Source organism: Fringilla coelebs (genome assembly GCF_963513975.1).
Source record: "Fringilla coelebs genome assembly, chromosome: 1".
Taxonomy (NCBI): domain Eukaryota; kingdom Metazoa; phylum Chordata; class Aves; order Passeriformes; family Fringillidae; genus Fringilla; species Fringilla coelebs.
The window spans coordinates 102856616-102875908 of NC_140028.1; the positions used below are offsets into that span (position 1 = coordinate 102856616).

Below are 19293 nucleotides of genomic sequence, written 5' to 3' on the forward strand. Positions count from 1 at the left end.
AAATGGATTTCTGCCCAGCTGCCTTGCATCCTTTCCTGCCTGCTGCCTGTCACCACATGCTGATTGATCACAGGTACACAGATAAGTGTAATCTAATTTCTGCCTGGTTAAATTCCCCCAAATTCTGCTGGCCAGATAGCAGTGTCTGCCTTCTAGGAAGTAGCTGCTGACTTTGGCTGCTGGAACAGGCTGTAGGTGACCTGCTGGTCTGTTCCAGAGCAGTGCAGGTAACAGGATGCTTAGTTCTTGCATGTTTCCCCCTAATATGGACTGAACACTGAATTTAGAATCTACCTCATATAGGATTGCTGTGTAGTTGACAGAGAGGAAAAGGTATTTCCAAGTTCAGAGTTGATCCTCTGGAGGTGCCTTTCTCTGTTTCAGCTGAAGTGTTTTAAAAATGATGCCAATCTTCAGTTTAAGAAAAGATAGTTACTTCAAGTAGAAAGGACCAGGTTTAAGTTGCTTCATGCAAGACAATTCCTTCTAGTCTTGTGAGACACTTCTGCTTTGGCTCATTTTTACATTGCACTTTTACAAGATATAAATCAGGACTATTTAGGAAGTATGCCAAAAGCTTGTGTAGTATGGAAACTTGTACTGTATCCTTCCTGTATCTCTTGCATAAGTCTAATAACATCTGTAATTTAAACTTTCAGGAATAAAGAACAAGTACTTAATAGATGTGAGAAATAGCTACTCACTTTTCATAATTTTGGAAAGGTTTATTAAACCTTATCCAAAATACAATAAAAGACTGAATAGAGAAAAGGTTACAGCACTGGGAGCAAAGGATTTTTCCCACCATGTGCTCACCCACACAATGGAGGTTTCATCTTTTAACCCTTTAACCTCTCCCAAAGTTCTGTCCATCGACCCCTTCTTCACTGTCCAGTGGGGGAGATCACTTCCTCAAATCCTGATTGGAGGTCAGATGTTGCCGTAGTGACAAGCTGACAGTCCCGGATGTCCCAACCCCAGATGTCCCTTGATAACAATGCAAGGGGGTAAAACATAACTATAAATCTAGAAAACTTTTCTTAACCTATGTACATGATATTTGTCTGCTAATTGTGAGAGTCAATCATCACATTACTCATCTATCACAATAGATCCTGAGTTTTTAATTTAACGTAAGCCTTCTAGTTGATATGGTTTTAATTTCCCAGTGAAAGATCAAATATCAAATAAATGTCTGTGGGCTTTGTGAATTTCTTACCTAAAGTAAATAATGAAAATTCATTTCAGTTGATCTAGACAAATCAGTCTTTATCTTCAGTTGAGCCCAAGGAGACTGTGAACTTTGGGTATATTTGTTGGGAATGTAAGGACACATTATATTAAGTCACATTGTGAATACATACTGCAGAGAACAGATTATGAAGAATTTGTGGGTGATCTATATAACTTTTCAAAGAGACATGCATATCATTTGTCTGGAAACAGCATTTAAAATCTAGACAAACCTTTGGGTTTTGCTTCCTTTTTTCACAATATTTAACACAAGCTGTACTACTGAATCAGACAGTAATTTTGTATCTGTAACAGCTTTTTCTTTCCCTCTTTCAAGGATTTATGAATTTAATAAGGTACAAGTTTTCAGTCATTCATCATGTCAGAGGATGTGGGGAGGTCAATGGCACTATGTGCAAGAATGTCAGTTGGTGGTTTGTGAGAAAATCTCCCGCTCTCATTTACAGGCTTTAAGGATAGTAGCAGGAAGAATTTGCTGATACTTTGTTGTCATAGTTTTTATTACATATTGGTAATTTTTTTTTCAGTAAGTATTCATTAGTTGCAAAAAGTGAGAAGGCTTTTCTTGAGCAAGATTGTCTTGACTGAAGCTCATTTAATCAGTTTGGTACTTTTCAAGTCTTACTTGGCTCAGTCATCCACTTTCTTGGCAAGTGAATAAGCTAATGACACAAAAAGGTGGTTCTGTACTATTTCTGCTAAAGGTAAAAAAACTGACTTAGTGCCTAGGCTTGTGCATTTACGCAAAGATTTATCTTGTTAGTTCTGATATAAACAGGGATGCACCTGAGTTGGCCAAAACATCAAAAAAGGTAGTACAAAGGGTAGCACTATTGTCTTAGTTTAAGACAATTTACGGGGTGAGGTGTCTGAAATTAGTTGCTTCCCCTTAGTTTTAATTTCTCCCCTTTCCACTAATAAGGAGAGAGAAATACTAAGAGATTCAAGTGAAGAAAAAACCAGCAATAATCAACAAATACACAGTTCAAACAGTGAACTGCAAATGGTTCAACATCCATGCACAAACGCAGAGGAGATACCCCTGATTGTCCCAGGGAACACAGAAAAAATGGTGGAGAATCCCCTCCCTGGGCCACACAGCTGAGAGAGGATGAAGGAAACAACACATCAAACAATCCATTGTTCCAAAACTCCCTGCTCCGCCAAATGAATAACCAACAGCGAACAGGGACAAAAAAAATCTGGAAAAACTATTTTTATCCAAAAGCAGTCAAGGTTGCTGGGCAGCCCACTCCACACCACCCACCAGGGGCTCTCCCTAGAGTGGTGCAGCTGCTGGCAGTGGCTGGAACTTATGGTGTGCTTCTGACCTCTGGTGTGCCAGCTGCAGGCAACAAGTGGGCAAGTCTGTCCCCTCCCCAGCAAATGGCCTATGGCAGTGGCTGAAGGGATTTTGAAACGCTCACAAGACAGACTCTTACCCTTGAGCTAGGTTAGACATAGTCGTATCGTGTCCAGTCAAAGCATTTCCAGTGCATGATTATCCAGCTTACTTCAGATACTTTCTTTAGGGTTATTTGACTCCCAAGGTGGTTATTTTTCTCTTTTGACTATTAATAGGAGTCTAGACCTTTAGCTCAGATTTAGGTGTGTTTTTACAGACAGGCTAATTCAAACTTCTTGTGTAATTTCATTAATTCGGAATAATAATTGTGATTTATAATTGTGCATGCAGGTTGGTCAGGACAAAGGAAGCTGTTCTTTCCATAGAAACCACAGCCCATGTGTTGTTCCTCAAGAAAATGAAAATATCTTCCACACAATATTTGCTTTTTTCACGAAGTCGGGCAGAAAAGTATTGGTAAGAAACAGTACCACTTATGGCACCACTTGAACATCCAGCATATTTTACAAAACATTTTGCATGGTTTGGCATGATGATCTGAAGCATATAGTTCATTATGAAGCATATAAAACAATACTGATGATGTGCTGGGGGAACATTTAGTGATTGTAATTGTCTGGTTTTTAAAAGTAAATAGGAGGTTTCAGGAAGTGCAGTGGAAAGAGATTTAGCTGAAGTGGCAGCACTCACTTGGTAACCAGAGCCTTTGCTCTCTCAAAGGCATGTGGGAACAGTGGGTCACTGCACTGTACTCGAGGTTTCGCCTTTTAACCCCTCCCAAAGTTCTGTTCATTGACCCCTTCTTCGCTGTCCAGTGGTGGAGATCACTTCCCCGATGCCTGACCCACACAAAGGGCTGCTGTGCAGCTGCAGTCCTATTCCTTTCAGTCCTGAATGCTTGTCTGGCTCAGCAGCTCTGTAGAGGACTGAATTTTACTTGGCTTGCTTTCATGCAGGCATCTGTAGCCAGCTATCTTCAGGTCTTGAAAGCTGCTATTTCAGTGCAAGAGTGCTGTATTATAGGAGTTATAAAACTTAGTATTTTGGTGTGTTTGCTGTTTATCATTTATCATTGAATTTTATAATTTATAATTTATCATTTAATTTTACTTCCTTTGTTTAACAACTTTTTCCATATTTCCTGTAGGACTGTGAAAGACCAGGCAGATCTTGTTTAATTTTACATTGCAACATAAGCTCACTACCTAAAGCAGAGTCCTGTGACATAAATATCTACATGCTGCTGAATACCGAGATACTCAAGAAGGTACGTGGTCTCCTTGTAGGTTGTCTTCAATGCCAATTTAAGTGTGCTTAAGTGAACCAATGAACTCAAAACTTCCATTTCTTCCCCTTTACCAGTGTGTGAAAAAGAATCATGGTATCAAAGAAAACAGATCTACTTATTAACAGTATGTGTGGAGGTGTTAATCTTAGTTCTTACCCATTACCCATTAAGATAGAAATAAATGTAGTTCAGAAATTTATACATTGAAAAATGACAAATGAAACCCCTAATTGTGTGCATGGTATTTAGGCTAGAGATTTATGAAAATCTAATTGATTTCTGAAAGTTTTCATTCTAAAAAATGTAAGTGAATGTAAACTGTGACCAGCTATGTATTATCTTCCTGTGTAAACAGAGACATAGCAGTATTTTGTAATTTTTACTTCAAATTATTATTATTCAAAGAAGATGCATCATGACCACATTAATGCTGAGCTTAACATTTGTGGCAAGAAACAAATGGTTGCCAGTTAATTTCTGTCATCTCTGAAGCTGCTGAATGAGACAATAAATATTTTAAATTTTTTGTGATTTTGACCTATTTTAAAATTTTTTGCATTTTGACCTATATTCTTTTACTTACAAAAATGCTGACTCTAAATTTGGCAAGATGCTGTAAGGTTATGAGGGAATAAGATAATTGGAGGAGAAAGCTGACAACATGAACCTATTAAAAAAAACCTGTCTTTCATAGCTGTTAGATTTAAAACATCAGAGAGAGCCCTTATTAGAAAACAGTTGCTAAAGTAATTAATAGCCTTGAGGTTTTCCAATTGAAACCAATAAGTCTGTTAATGTTTGTTCATATTTGAAAACAGGAAGCACAGGCATGGCCGGAAGTTTCAGGTATTTGTTACATGCTTATAGAAATGCTGAAATATGTAAACAAGTAACTGAGTGTATGCAAAATATGCTTCTTGGGATATAGCCAGGATTCATCCCATTGCTGGGTCCCTTCTAAGATTACTTTTAGCAACGCTCCTTTAAAAGATATAGAGTGTTTACACATGTTTCAGTATCACCAGTGCATGCTGTTTTCTACTTATTACATACTCTTCCCAAGGCAAACTGCATACAAGTGAGTAATCTGCAAGTTGAAATGGCATCTTATTGAAATGTGCCTGTTAAAATGCACGGGGCATTTTATTGGAGAAATACGTATTAATGAGAGGAATTGTACAGTGAATAAGATGCCCTGCAGAGATTCAAATAAGAAGTTCTTCCCCAGGATATATTGTAGTTTATCCCAGTTTCTGTATATCATTTTTCTGTTCATTTGAAAAACAAATCTGAACATTTTTCACAGTTAATATTGAGCCTGTGTATTGTGTAATTGGAAATTGGAAATTCTCTGTCTTGCTTTCATGGTAAATGTGGGAAACATTAACAAACCAAATACAAAGTATGTGTTTAAAGACTAACATACCTGATTTTGCTCTAATCTGAAATAATGTGCTCAGGTGTATCTGTCTGTTATGAACATAAAGAATATTTTTTCAAAGCAGAGTTGCAACCAGGCTGGCACTTAACTGCCAACGTAGCCTTCACTAAGCATTGTCTGGGTGTATTTATTATACTGGCAATTGTTTGTTGGGCTTGTTGGGTTTGTTGGGCTTTTTTTGACAGGGGGGTTGGTGTTTTTGTTGTTGTTGTTAAGTCCAGTTTTCTCTTTTTACTTCTCAGGACAGTTCATCTGTCATCCAGTTTGTCACAAGGGCAAGGCTTCAGGTGGACCATGACCTCAGAGTGGTGGAGGTGCCCAATGGGAACCCAGAAGAAAAACCAGTGAGTACATAAACCTAAAGAGAAATGTTTCCTTATCCCAGTGGGCTGGAAATCACTGAGAGCTCTATACAAACTGGAATTTGTGCCTGGGCTAACCCACAAGAGTGCCCAGACTTTGTTTGACTAGACTAACAGTACTGTGAACTGTGTTTTTGTGGTTTGGCTCTCTGTGATAACCATGTCAACAGAGTGAATGATGTTATGTCAAACCAGAGTGATCTGTGTTGTGCCAGCTAAAATACCCTTGAGGTATTAATGAAAAAATTAGGTTTCGGTCCTGATTGAGGCTTAACATTTGCATTAATCTAATTGAAATTTCCCTTGAAAACCTAGAAGAGACTTGAAACCTCAGCGATGTCTTTTTACATTTGCCAGAATTAAATATTTAGAAGCGTTTAGTGATATTTTGGGAGTTGTGAAAATGCAAAAAGGTGTCTAAACTTTCAGAAATTAATTTAACTTTTTTTTCTTGTGCTAAGCTGGTAAAATTCAAGTACAAGTTGATGCCACATATTGTGTTGATCTCCCTCTTCCTCCTGAGTCTCCTACCTTTTTGGTGCCATTTGTCTTCCTTTCTACTGTTATCCAGAAGTCCGGCACTTCACTGCTACTGCTGTGTCTCAGTGTCCATTCACCTGGCTGGCACCACCCAGTTCACAGCCTCTTGTCTTGGGCTCCTGCAAAGGGCTCAATCTGCATTTTAATCAGCATCTCAATCTACAGCTTGCAAACCCAGCTATTTGCACCAGATGTATCCCTCAACAATCATGTCTGTAGTCTTGAATTTCTATTTCATTAGACCTGTCAGAAAAAGGAGTTATTTTATATGACAGAATCTTCTTTTTTCCATTCTGTTTTCTTTTCTTTGTCAGGTTTCTGTACCATTTTATAGAATAGGCTTGGAAGTTAAAATGAAAAACATAGCCATTGCCAGGAATGTGCCTTGTAAGTGGCCTGCAGTCCTGAGTGTTAATACATTGCTTGGCCTCTCCTTAGTTCTGCAGCTTGCACAGAACACATTGTATGGCAAAATTTCATTAATGACTTTTGAGTAACAATGCTCACTTTTAAAATTTCAAAGGTTTATTAAGCCTTAACAAAAATACAACAAAGGACTGAATAAGGAATAACGTGACAGTACTATGAGTCCCTGCCAAGTGCTTGTGTACACCATGGATGCTCTGCTTTTTATACCCTTGGCCCCTCCCAAAGTCTTGTCAGTCAACTCCTTCTCTGTCATCCATTGGTGGAGATCACTTTCTTACAGCTTGATTGGTGGTCAAATGTTGCCAAGCCATGCCTCCTAGTAACAAGGTTGCCCTCCCCTAAATGCCTTGCCTAGTGACAACAAAATAAGGGAGAAGGGAAAGAGGACTATGGGTAGAACATATAAAAATAACTTAACTATGTATATATAAAACCTCTCTTAACATACACATAATATTCATCTCTTAATTGTGAGAGCCAACCATTGCATTACCCATTTATAATATGACTGAAGTAACACCTGACTGTGATAGCCATGTTTCAACTGAAATGGAAGAACCCAGTATCTCTGTGACAAATATTTTCAACTGTTAAAGGTTTTAGAATATCTAAGAATGATAGGCACACTATAAAATGTGTTGGATTGCTTTTTTTTAATGTTCAAAATTTAGAAATGCTTTTTTTCTAGGAATGCAGGATCTACTGTATTTCATTGTTATCTAACGCTAAGAGAAAAAAAAGAAAATTAGGCAAAAAAGAAATTGTCCTTTTCTATTCTCAGAAAGCCTTTCAACAAGCCTTGAGTTGCATTATGAAGCGTACTGTGCATGTGTTGGGAAGCTATCTTAAACTTCAAACAAGGGTTTGCTCCCAATTCCGGGGAAGCCCTAGCTGTAAAAGAGTATGCCGGAAATGTTGTAGCCATGTAACATTAATTTGTAGTTTCAAGTCTTTTCTCATGTGAGTGTCATTTCCTCTCTGCTTCATGGTATTTCCATGTCCCAGCTTCAGTATTGCCATATGTTTTGCACAGGGTCGTGTTCATATGGCTTGGCTCAAGATATTAATTTTTCTACGTTGTCTTCATGTGGAATGCAGAAGGGAAGAGTAGTTGCTGCAAGCCATGACTATTTAGCTGGAAATAGAGACTGGAGAAAGAAAATGTCATCAGCATTCAACCTCTTCTTTTCCTTTTTAAAGCACATCCTGCACTCTTCATTGACCAAAGACTGCTGTACTGTATCCATTTGGATAGCAGCTCCTTCTGTACGGTTGAGCATGGACTTCCTATAAGACTGTTTATGACAGGGTTCCCTAACATTTCTTAGACACTTTATTTTGCTAAGGTTGAAAAGGCCTTTTTTTGCTTTCTAAGGCTAAATGTGGGCTTATTATTACATTTAAATGGTTTTTAGGACCAGGTACCATTATTTCAATTGGCACTTTTACATTATAGTGTATAGTATCAGAGTGCAAATTCTCTGCTAAGAAAATAAATTGAGACAGAAGACAAACAGAAAAGAAAGGCCGGTATTTTTATGATAGTATAAGAAATACCAGTGGACCACCCATATATACACCAACTCTGTCAGAAACTTCAACAGTGAATGTGAGTGAGTATCTTTAAGTTGGATTGCAGGCTGTCTTTGAAATTAACCCACTTTAAAAAAAAATATGCATTTGTGCAATTCTCAGAAATAATTTCTCTGGATTTGGATATGACTTTATGTGATTTTTAATTATGCAATTTTGGTTCTGCTTACAATAGTCTGCTTGAGCTCTTATATTAGACAAATCACATGAAGAAGGTGATCAGAGTTTGGATTTGACTCTGTGATGACAGTGGTATTAACATCCCTATATATTGTCTGAAACTGGTGTCATATTTTCAGGAGGCATGCTTAATTCTTCTTCATCATATGAGTTTCCATGAGGGTTTGGTTCTCTTCTTCTTGGTCTATGAGCAAAACCAACAGTAAGCTCCAAGAGAACACAGTAGTCAAATACCAGATCAAAGAGCCCACATTTTTCTGTTTTCTGCTTGTGTGCAGGAAGAGAAGGCTTGCTCTTAAGGAGCAAAAGGACTAATTTTGGAACTGTGGAAGGAAGAATTAACTGGATTTTACTACAACAAAACTATCCAAATGCCTCTGAGTCTTCCTGTATTGAAAGTGGGGGAATGCAAAGCTGACTGCAAGAAAAGGGAAGCCCAGATAAAATGTATGCAGGTCCTGCAACACAATGACCTGTAAAGCTTAAGGCTGCTATCTGGTGCTATCCACTAAGTACAGGCATGCTCCATCAAGACTTTGAACCTTTCGTGCTTTCTAGATAGTGTTCACTGGTTTTTATTTCCAGTTCAGTCACTCTAGGTTTAATGCATATCCAGGGTAACCCAAAATGTAACTGTATCTCCTATCTATCTATGCCCAAAATTGTTACTGTCTCTTTAAGACCTCAGCACCAGAAAACAGACTAGGGAGGTGGTGCCCAGGGCATTTTAAAAACTGGGACGTCCAGGGATCGCTCTCTCTCCCTGTGTGGCTAGCCTCTTGGCCTTTTCTTGCCTCTACTTGCAACAGTAGCAAGGGGAGAATCTGCATTTTGCAATCAGAAACTGTTTCAGAGTGTTTCAGAGTTTACTGTTATTTTGCAGCACCTGTGGACAGAACTAAGCCAGAGCTGGTCTGGTGCCAGGGCACCGCTCATCAGTGCTGAAAGTCTGCTCTTCCTTCCCTCCTCTTCCGTCAGAGTAGGGACCCAAGGCAGCAGCACCAAAACTGGCAGAGTCCAGCAGGTGTCAGGAAGCGGCAGCAATTAGGAGCACTGATCCCACACACCCTGGCAATTCCTACCTGCCACTAGTCCTGCTTCAAAAGCTCCTACCTTCATGGGAGGGTTTGCTGCCATTTTCCCTTTGTCTTTAGAACCACACACTCAGCTGTGGCAGGCAGCATCTTAGGATGGGTCACCCTGCAGATTCAAGTTTCTCTTTGTCTCAGGTGGGGGTGTGTGAGAAATAGCAATTTTGTAGCTAGTGATTGTTAACTAGGTTTTTTTTTTTGCCTGTTGCTGTTTTGCTTGCTAGTAAACTGCTATTTTTTCACTTATATCTACTAGTATTTGGTTTCTTCTTATCAGAAAGGGATTAACACTAAGGGAGAGGACTCACTGTAGAGTGTTCTCTTTAAATTGTCTTAAACCAGGGCAAGTGTTATCCTCCATGGGTTTTTTCTGCTGAGAAGTTAGGTATGTTTATGTTTCCAATGATAATATATTGTGGAGAAAAACAATAGCAAAAAAAAAAATTACTAAAAGTCAGTATATGGTTGTGAAGACTTGGAAGCTGTCTTTATATGCATATTCTATGCAAAGAGATTTAAATGTATATTCATGAACCTAAGCTTTAGCTGTCTGCCTGCAGCATTGAGGACTCCAGACTTTGGCCTGTTCTCCATGTCTGTATTGAAGCAGCCTGTGTTGAAGCACACTGGAGAGTGTTCATGATGTCATGATGTTCCAGGTTTTTTTTTTTTTTCCAATGTATGTGGGTATACCTCTTCCACTGAGCAATCTACTGCCAACCTCTCATTTTTTAGAAACAGTCAGCATTTTAAGGAACCAGTTCTCCCCAGCTTACCTTTTTAATACCTGGCTGAAGCTTTCTCCAGCAGCTTTGCAGCCTCCTTGCCAGCAAATTATTTCCTGCCATATTGTTTTTGTCATGTTAAGTTGTTATTTTCATTTTACCTTTCCATTTGCTGATATAATCTTCCTTTTATAGATTTTCTTGTCTTTACACTGCAGTCTCTCAGGTAGAAACATATACTTGAGTAAAGGAATAGAATACACAATAACAATAAATTACAATTAATTTCCTGGGAATAGAGACAAGCAGATTGCAAGGAAACTTCAAGTTTTGCATTTTTAAAGAAAATACTGCTTTTTTTAGTATATGTAAATAGATAAATAGTGTTTGGCACAGCTAGAAGATGAACTGGTAGATACTCTTGTACACCTGTGTTCGGCATTGCAAAAATCAGTGGTTGGGTGGAAATCTCAGTTATTTTCCAGAAGGGCAGTTACACTGTGTAAAACCTGATTGAGGTGTGAGCTACTTAATGCTAAATGGCCAGCTGCACTGCCTTCTGGGCTTCCCCACTTTCAAATCCTGCACGTACAGTGCAAAATGCAAAAGATAAATATGAAACTAAAAATCCTCATGTGTCAAGACAGCGATGTTTTTCACGTTTTTTCTCCTGGCATTTTATCAGAGTCTGAAAACAAACATCTAATCCACTCTGTATCTTGTAACTGTTACATGTGCTTTCTGTGAACCACCTGCTTCCCCTACTGTCCCCTTTGGGATATTTTGCCCACACCACGCCGCTTATCTTCAGCATCAGTTACTCTTATCACACCTGTCTTCTCTATAGGAGTCAGAGTTGTGGAATCGTGCTGAGCTGAAGGTTGCCTTGTGCTCCCCAGCCTGTTAGCCATCCTGTAGAGGCTCTGCTGCTGAGATGGAAAGGACAGGGAATTCAAGGTTTGCCCAAGAACGGCTCTTAGAGACTGCGCAATGGCCAGTGGGTACAGCAGCAGGGGGCAGATGGTGTCCTTCTCTTTAGTACCAACTACCCTCTGCCTCCAACCTTCCCCCCAGGGATGGCTTGCTTCCCTGGCATCCTGTCACTGACTATTGCCTTCTTCCTGATACTCCAGATACACAATATACTCTGACTGCTCAGTATGATTCAATTTGGGTTTGGCTTGGGTTTTTTGTTGTTGGTACCTTCTTCACCAAAGGTACCACTCATTGCAGTTCTTCACCAAAACTCACTGCAGTTGCTGTGTATTAATGCAGGCAGATTTTGAGGACTTAAGATAGCTAGGGACATTAACATGCACAACATCCCTGTTCCTCTCCAAACCACAAAGCATTGAATGAGGTTTTTTATGTGTTGATTTCACATTGCTAGAAGAAACCAGATAGATAAGAAGCTGCTGCTCTACCCTATTAGCTCAAGCTTTGACTGCAAAAGCTATAGCCAGGGTCTTCTAGACAGTGTGCTTCAGACCTGAAATGTGAAACTCTTGCTATAGAGATTACATATGATTTCATCTCTGCAGCTTTTTCTGGTTCTGTCTTTTGGCAGGATGAAGTGCATATAGGTCTACTATGCTGGAGGTTGCGATATATTAACATTTGCTTGCTGAGTAGTGGAAAGAAGGCACCAGAGGCTGCTTGAAAGGTCTCTTCAGTAAAGTTGGCAATACTTAAAATGTAAAGAGATTGGGTTTTTTAGAGGCAGAAAGGCAAATAAAATTATGTCTTGTTATCTAAGAAATAGTCATAAGAGCTGTGTCCATAAGATGGATGCTAACCTTAGCATCTGTGAAAACTGGACTGCCACATCAGATCATCTTTCCAAGATGCTTAGAAATACAAGTGTCTTGGCTAAGGAAAGCAGGAGACTCCCTTGGAATGGAAAATATGACCCCCTTCCCTCCAAATTATTATAACTTTCAAATTAAGGGGCTTTCAGGCAAAGATATAAGATAAAGAATAACAGGTCTTTACTAATGTGCGTATGCATAACAAGGTGAACATCAACAACAATGTTAACAACAACAAACGTGAACAGAAATCCCAATGAACAGTTTCTTCCCTCTCTTTAAGCCATTCCCCTCGGTGCAGTGCCGCTCTCAGCCGGCAGGGGCGCTGCTGGCTCCCGGCCGGGCGGGGCGGGTGCGATGATTCCCCCGCGGCTGCAGGGGGCGCTGTGGCGCAGCCCCGCTGCCTCTCTCCACACGGTAATGGCGCATGCAGCCGGAAGAAAGGGACGGAGCGGGGGCTTCCCTTCCAAACTCACTCCGCTGATCTCTCTGCCCCCTCTGGATAGCAAAAGGAGCTGTAGCAGGAACCTCAGAGTGGCAAGATGAGAAGGCAGGGATGAGCAAAGTCTTGGGGCGGTAGATGAGATGTATCAGAAGCTCCACAGCTGTAGCTGGAACTGCAGAGCTTCCCTGCAGGGCAGGGGTGCGAGTTACAGTGCAGCAAAGAAATCTCAGAGCCGTGGCAAAAACCAGCGGGGGGCTGGCGGTGGCTGCAGGACTCCTGAACACGGCTCCTGAGCACGGCTCCTGAGCACAGCTCCTGAACATAGCCAGGAGAGGCTTCCTTGGTGCGGGAGGGGGCTCAGGGATCCTGGGGTTTCCCCTGAGGCGCCTGAGTGGATGGTGAAAGTCCTTTTTCAGTGAGGTAGGGTGTTAATAAGGTCCCAGTTCAGTGGGACCTCTCTCAGGAGCAGAGGCTCACTCCACAGCAGAAGAAGCAGGACTGGGCTAGGCTCTAGTGGTGGCAGCAAATTCCCTCCAGCTCAACCATCCTCCTCTGAAGCAGAGAGAGATAACAGCTGCCTCAGCCCTTTCTTTTCCCAGCCAAATTCTTGCAGTATCTCTGCCCTTCCCAGAGAAAAAAAGAGAGTAGCCAGCTGGACTCCTCCCCTGAGCTGTGGCCACTTCTTTTCTCTCTCTTAAGTACCTGGTCATTATTGTCTCCTAGTAACCTATATGGGGGAGAATTCTTTGAGGGAAAGAATCTTAAACCCCAACAACAAGGAAGGCAGAAGATCTGTGTTTGATCTCTATTTGGTATTTCCCTTACACTGGGTGTGAGGAACAGTCTGATGCTTAAGAAGCTCTCTGTTCAGCAAAATATGTTTAAAAGTCTGACAAAGGCTTTGTGCTATTATCTGAAATGCTAAAAATTTTTTTTCTTGATTGAAGAACTGGTCCATGTTTGAGAACTATTTTGAATATTGTGATACCAGTTATGGGAATATGTTTGGATAATGCTAAATATGTAGAGCTTAGTTCATGTCTATTTGCTATGTCTTGTCATGACAAGACAGTCTTGTCATGACACCAAAGCAAGGCCACTCACAGTCATCTTTGAAAGGTCATGATGATCAGTAGAGGTGCCTGAGAAATATCACCCTGGTCTTCAAAAAGACCAGGGAGGACCCAGGGAACTACCAGCCAAGCAGCATAACTCAGTCTCTGGAAAGGGAAAAGTAATGGAGTGTCTCATTCTGGAGGCCATCTCTATGACAAGAAGGGGATCAGGAGTAGTCAGCATGGATTCACTAAAGGTAAATCATGCTTGACCAACCTGATGGCCTTCTGTGATGAGACAACCAACTGGATGGATGAGGGGAGAGCAGTGTGTATTGTCTAGTTCTATTACAACAAGGCTTTTGACATTGCTTCTCACAATATTCCCATATGCAAAGTCAGGAAGTGTGGACTGGATTAATGCCTAGTGAGGTGGATTGAGAACTGGTTGAATAACATGTACCAGAGTGTTATAGTGGCACAATGTCTAGTTGGAGGCCTGTCACTAGTAGTGTCTGCCAAGGTTCAGTACTGGGCCCATGTTAGGTCACGTGTGCGGGGTGAGGGGCAAGGAGACAGAGACATTCACCCCTGATGTTGGTGTGGCACAGAGGAAATTTATTTTTCCAAGCCCTTCTTTATAAAGGGCATTTTGAAAGACCTGGTCTATATGTTCTCATTGGTCTGAACTCCACACTCCCTTGGGATCTGGCCAGTGAAATGCTTGCGGCTTCATAAGAGACCTGATTGGGAGAAGCCCCTGTCATTCAATCCTGGGTCTTGGTAGCAAGCTCATATATGTTATTTGGTAACATCTCACCCTTCCTTGTTTAATAGAATTCGTAATTTGTTTTCTGTTACCCATCTGCAAAGGCCCCTTGCAAATGGGACAACAGAAGACAGCATGGGCCAAATTTGCATGGAAGATGCAGCATTTATGTTCAGGATCTGTTGGGGGAGAACTCAGGCCACAGGCACAATGCTTTTATGTTACAACTTATAAAAAACTAAAACCATTCAGCCTTCAACCCATTTAACCCTTATAGAAAAACCCAGCTATTAAAAACAACCTGTAACCCATTTATCCGTTGAAGAACCCAACACCCAGGAAACAATCTGTAAACAGAAAACCAGTTTGTAAACAGGAAAATACTTTGTAAGCAATTCAAGTCCTTATATTGATTGTCCATGAGGTAGGTGGTCATTTGAGATCCATTGCTCTGTTGAAGAGACATCTGTCCAGTGTCCTTTACCTTGAATTCCACAGGAATATTTTACTGTTATATGACTTATTATAAAACATAAGAACATGACACCATTTAAAACTCAAAAAAGGGGGGGTGTACCTTCACCCCAACCTTTCTTCCCTTTTTTCTTTGTATAATAAGTAGAAATAGAAATTAAGCATGCATTTTTTAACAGCATTAATAAGGTAGGGAAGGTCTCTTTTTCACTTTGAGCAAACTTGGAGGGCTACTTCCAGACAAAGCCTCTATGCCTGTCTGAAAAGAAAAAGGTTTAGCTTTTTTGCACAGAATCCTTACTAGCCAGGTTCACAGGTTGATTAGGCCAATGACTTGGTTGGGATAACTTCCCGCATTCTACATTTTAGAAAAAAGTTTGTATTAATGTCCAGTGCAAAACAAAACACAAAGTTTTTAACATGAATATCTTAGTGGACATACCCTGGATCTTACCCATCCTTCTTGAAATATTGCGACAATAATTAGTAGGAGTATTAAAAAAATACATAACAATACACATGCAATGCTTCCCTGATGCACAGTAGTAGTAGTCTGAGACAGAAAGATAACACTTTACTGATCATGGGCTTATTAACTTTAGCTTTAGCAATTGCAAACAAAATCAACAAATACTGTATTATGAACTCTTTACCCTTTGCAAATGTTTTCAGGTTATTAGAATTTCTGGGAAATTAAAACTTTGATTTATTAAAGGGTAACGTAGTTGCAGTGCTTTGCAGGGAAGGAAACTTAGTGTGTTTGTCTCTTTACCATCCATTTGCAAGCAGCTGCTGGCTTCTCGCTTGGCTGGTTGACAGTGTGTCTTGATTTCAGCTGCTGCGAGGCATTTAACCCGTGATTCCGACTCCATTTCTTCAGTCGGACTCGACCGTCTCTGTCTGTGCGGTACCACACCCCTTCCTGTCTCCCTGCACTGCCTTTTTTTCAAGCGGGACCTTTGCAAGGGTTTTTCCCCTGCTCTGCTTCTGAATTCTGCCGCTCTCTTTGGAGGCAGGCTCGGTGGTGGGGCCGCTCCCACTGGAGGCGCGGCCAGGCTCCACAGAGGCTCGGCTGTGTCCCTTTGAGGCTGGATCAGGGCCGGGGCCCCGGCTCCCACCCCGTGATGTCGGCTGGATGGGGAGTGCTGCCGGACCCGCTGAGGGGACTGTAGGGCTGCTCCCATGGACCACGAGTCACGCAGTAATGGCTGCGGGATTTCTCCCGGTCCCGGGAGGGTTTGGAGCGGACGCCCCGCAGTCTGGTCCCCCGGAGCAGGTCAACACGGTGTGCCTGCCGGGTCCTGCGATATAAGGTCCTGAAGTGGCTGCATAGTGATTACAACAGTGAGCAAGGGGTGCTTCGGAGCTGCCGGGGCTGTGTAGCCTGCCGAGGTTATGACGGTCGCCGTCTCTCCACGTGGCTCGATTTCGCAATCCGTCCCGCCGGCTCCCTGGACAATACCGGCATGTGCCAGTATTCCCCCACTCCCCGGGGAAACAATCCCTCTTTTTTGAAAGAAGAAAATCAGTACCTTCATCACAGAGATTTCTGGTCCCAACATCCAAGCTCCCATGGTCTTGATTGAGATTTTAGTCCACAAAACAGGTTTTTAAACCCTCGCAGCACTTTCTGCTGTCTGCCGAGGGGTTTTTTTGCCACTGTCTAACCACTGAGTCCTGGTTTTACACCGGAAATCTGGTTTTTACACTGTTCCAGCTTTTATGCCATGGTTCCAGTTTCCTGCTGTATTTCTCCAGTTCTGAACACTGATCCAGGCTTTGACGCCCTGTAATCCAGGTCCCACCCCACTTTCCAGCTCTAGACTGTTAATCTGGTTTTGGTTTGTACACCAAAATCCAGCCATAACACTGCGTGTCTCCTTTGCTCTGTGTTGCTGAGTTCTCATCACTTCGGGGTTCACCACTTGTTAATTCCTGTGTGGGAAGTGAGGGGCAAGGAGACAGAGACGCACCCCGATGTTGGTGTGGCACAGAGGAAGTTTATTTTTCCAAGCCCTTCTTTATAAAGGGCATTTTGAAAGACCTGGTCTATATGTTCTCATTGGTCCGAACTCCACACTCCCTTGGGATCTGGCCAGTGAAATGCTTGCGGCTTCATAAGAGACCTGATTGGGAGAAGCCCCTGTCATTCAATCCTGGGTCTTGGTAGCAAGCTCATATATGCTCTTTGGTGACGGGCCCAGTATTGTTTAATTTGTTCATCAGTGACCTGGGGGAAGGGGCAGCAAGTTCACTGACAGCACAAAGCTCAGTGGGCTGTGAAGCCCTTTAAAAAGACCTCAGGAGTTTGGAGAGATGGGCAGAAAAGAAAGGTCTGAAGTTCAACCAAGGCAATTGCAGGGTCCTACGCCTGGGGAAAAATAACCCCCTGCACCAGTGCAGGCTGGGAGCCAAACTGCTGAAAAGCAGCTCTGCAGAGAAGGACCTGTGGGTCCTGGTGGACCACAAGCTGTCCATGAGCCTGCAGTGAGCCTTTGTGGCCAAGGCAACCAATAGTATCCTCAAGTGCGTGGGGAGAACATACAAAAAGAACATAACTATGCATCTGTAAAATTTCTCTTAACATACACATAGTATTAATCTCTTAATTGTGAGACCCAACCATTGCATTACCCATTTATAACATCTACAAAATGGTTTGGGCATTTTTAAGCGAAGATGGTGAAAAGTGGCTTGTGAAGCGGGGAGGAAAACCAGCTACTTTGTCTTGCAAACAAAGCCAGACAAAGCAAATGAATCATCTTAAAAACCCCTGCTGCCTCTCTGCATTTGCTGGATATTGCAAAATTTAACATAGAAATTGCCTTCACTGAGGAGAGATGTTCTTGAGTTTTTTACTGAGGAACTAGTTTTGATTGAAATAAGAGATTGAAAATTCACGTAGTATATATGAATAATGTAATTTGCTCCCATTGTCTTCTTGAGACAGATGGTGCGAAGGCTCTTTGTTGTCTGTATTTCCCTGCCATACATGCTATAGAAAAAAAGAGAAGACAACAGCTCCCAGCATTTCCAGAAAAACCCATGACTGTATGTGTCCTTGCGTCTCACACAATGTGTCTTGTAAAGCACAGCAGGGATGATTTATATCTAGTAGTGATGTATGAGTTGTCCAGTTTTTTTGGGGGTAAAAAGTAGTTAACAAGCAGTCTTGGTTTAAAACATAAATATCTGCCCAGGAAGGTGGAAACCTTCCTGGAATGCAAAAATTACCCCTCCCATGACTTCAAAAATTTCAGGGCTTCGAGGCAAGAATATGGGAAAAGGAAGAACAGTTCATTACTCAAATATATATATGTAACAAGACAGAACAAACAACAACTGTGACTTTAAAAAAACCCAATAACAGACTTTTCCTGCCTGTTAAGCTATTTCCCCTTTGGTGTAGTTACAACCACAACAGGGGGTGATGGTAGAGAAGTTGCAGTACCTCCGTCTCAGCTTTGGTGGCCCTCTGATCCAAGAGTGGGACCTCTCTGGTGGTGATACCAGCAGCTCAGGTGATAGAGGGGGAAAGGAAAAGGAAAATGACTCTGCCGGGCACACACACCAGTGGTGATTGGTCTTTGGCAGCGCTAATTGGAGTTGGCACATGCTGGGAAGGAAGGCAGGGATTTATCATGATGCTGCACTACCATAAAGAGAAGAGGTCTGGCAGGGGCAGCTCCAGCTTCAAGCGTCTCACCACACAGTGGCTTTGGGGAGGGGGTGGAAAGGAATGACTCCCCCAGGCACCCACATGGACTGTGCTTGTCTCTCTCGGTGCTGGTAGCTGGCGAAGTCTCTGTCAATGGGGCAGCCAGGACTCTCTCTCTTGCAAGCAAGGGGCTTACAAGCAGGGGGAAGGCAGAGCTCCATGGCAATGTTGAAGCCACTGTGCAAGAGGGTCCTGGGTGAAAAAAACCCCCACGTGACTGTCTCTGCTCCAAGCCGGGAAATGACTATTCCCACCCAGCTAAAAACTCCATTCCCCTCCCCCAAACCCTTTCAACGGTGTATCAGGGTGCTTGGCTATTCCTTTTGTTTCTTAATCACTGTCTACCTAGAAAGCCACCCTCAGCATCTCCCTGATAACAAGTGGGAAGAAATTCACTTGGGAAAACCTAACGCACAGAGGCTCATAATGGATATTTCATGTGAAGCATCAGGGGGTTTGGCAGGGCCAGAACATGATGAGTGAGACAAGCCATGCAAGATGTCATGCCAGTCCCTGTCAATCCAAGGGATGGATTTTTTCATGCAATACTTTGTGCACATTTGATGGCCCAGCATCTGAACAAGCTCAGTGTTGGGACTTGGCAGGTTATGTTGGAGAGGAGGCTGATATTCTTTGGATTCAACACACAACTACTCTAAATCCACTTGAAAACTTTAAATCCTTTGGGAAAAATTGATGGAAAGTACTAAATTAAGGCTGCATTCCCTATTTGCTTGACAGATGAAATACGATCA

The 19293-nt window shown here is 41.9% G+C and overlaps 1 protein-coding gene across 1 annotated transcript in view; it reads left to right on the plus strand.

The window, feature by feature from the left end:
• Positions 1-19293, plus strand: part of ITGA9 (integrin subunit alpha 9) — a 226119-nt gene that overhangs the window by 181072 nt on the left and 25754 nt on the right. Inside the window, exons 24-26 of the mRNA XM_084226021.1 lie at positions 2951-3076; positions 3768-3887; positions 5592-5693. Coding sequence (XP_084082147.1) covers positions 2951-3076; positions 3768-3887; positions 5592-5693 — 348 coding nt within the window. The remainder of the gene's footprint in view (positions 1-2950; positions 3077-3767; positions 3888-5591; positions 5694-19293) is intronic.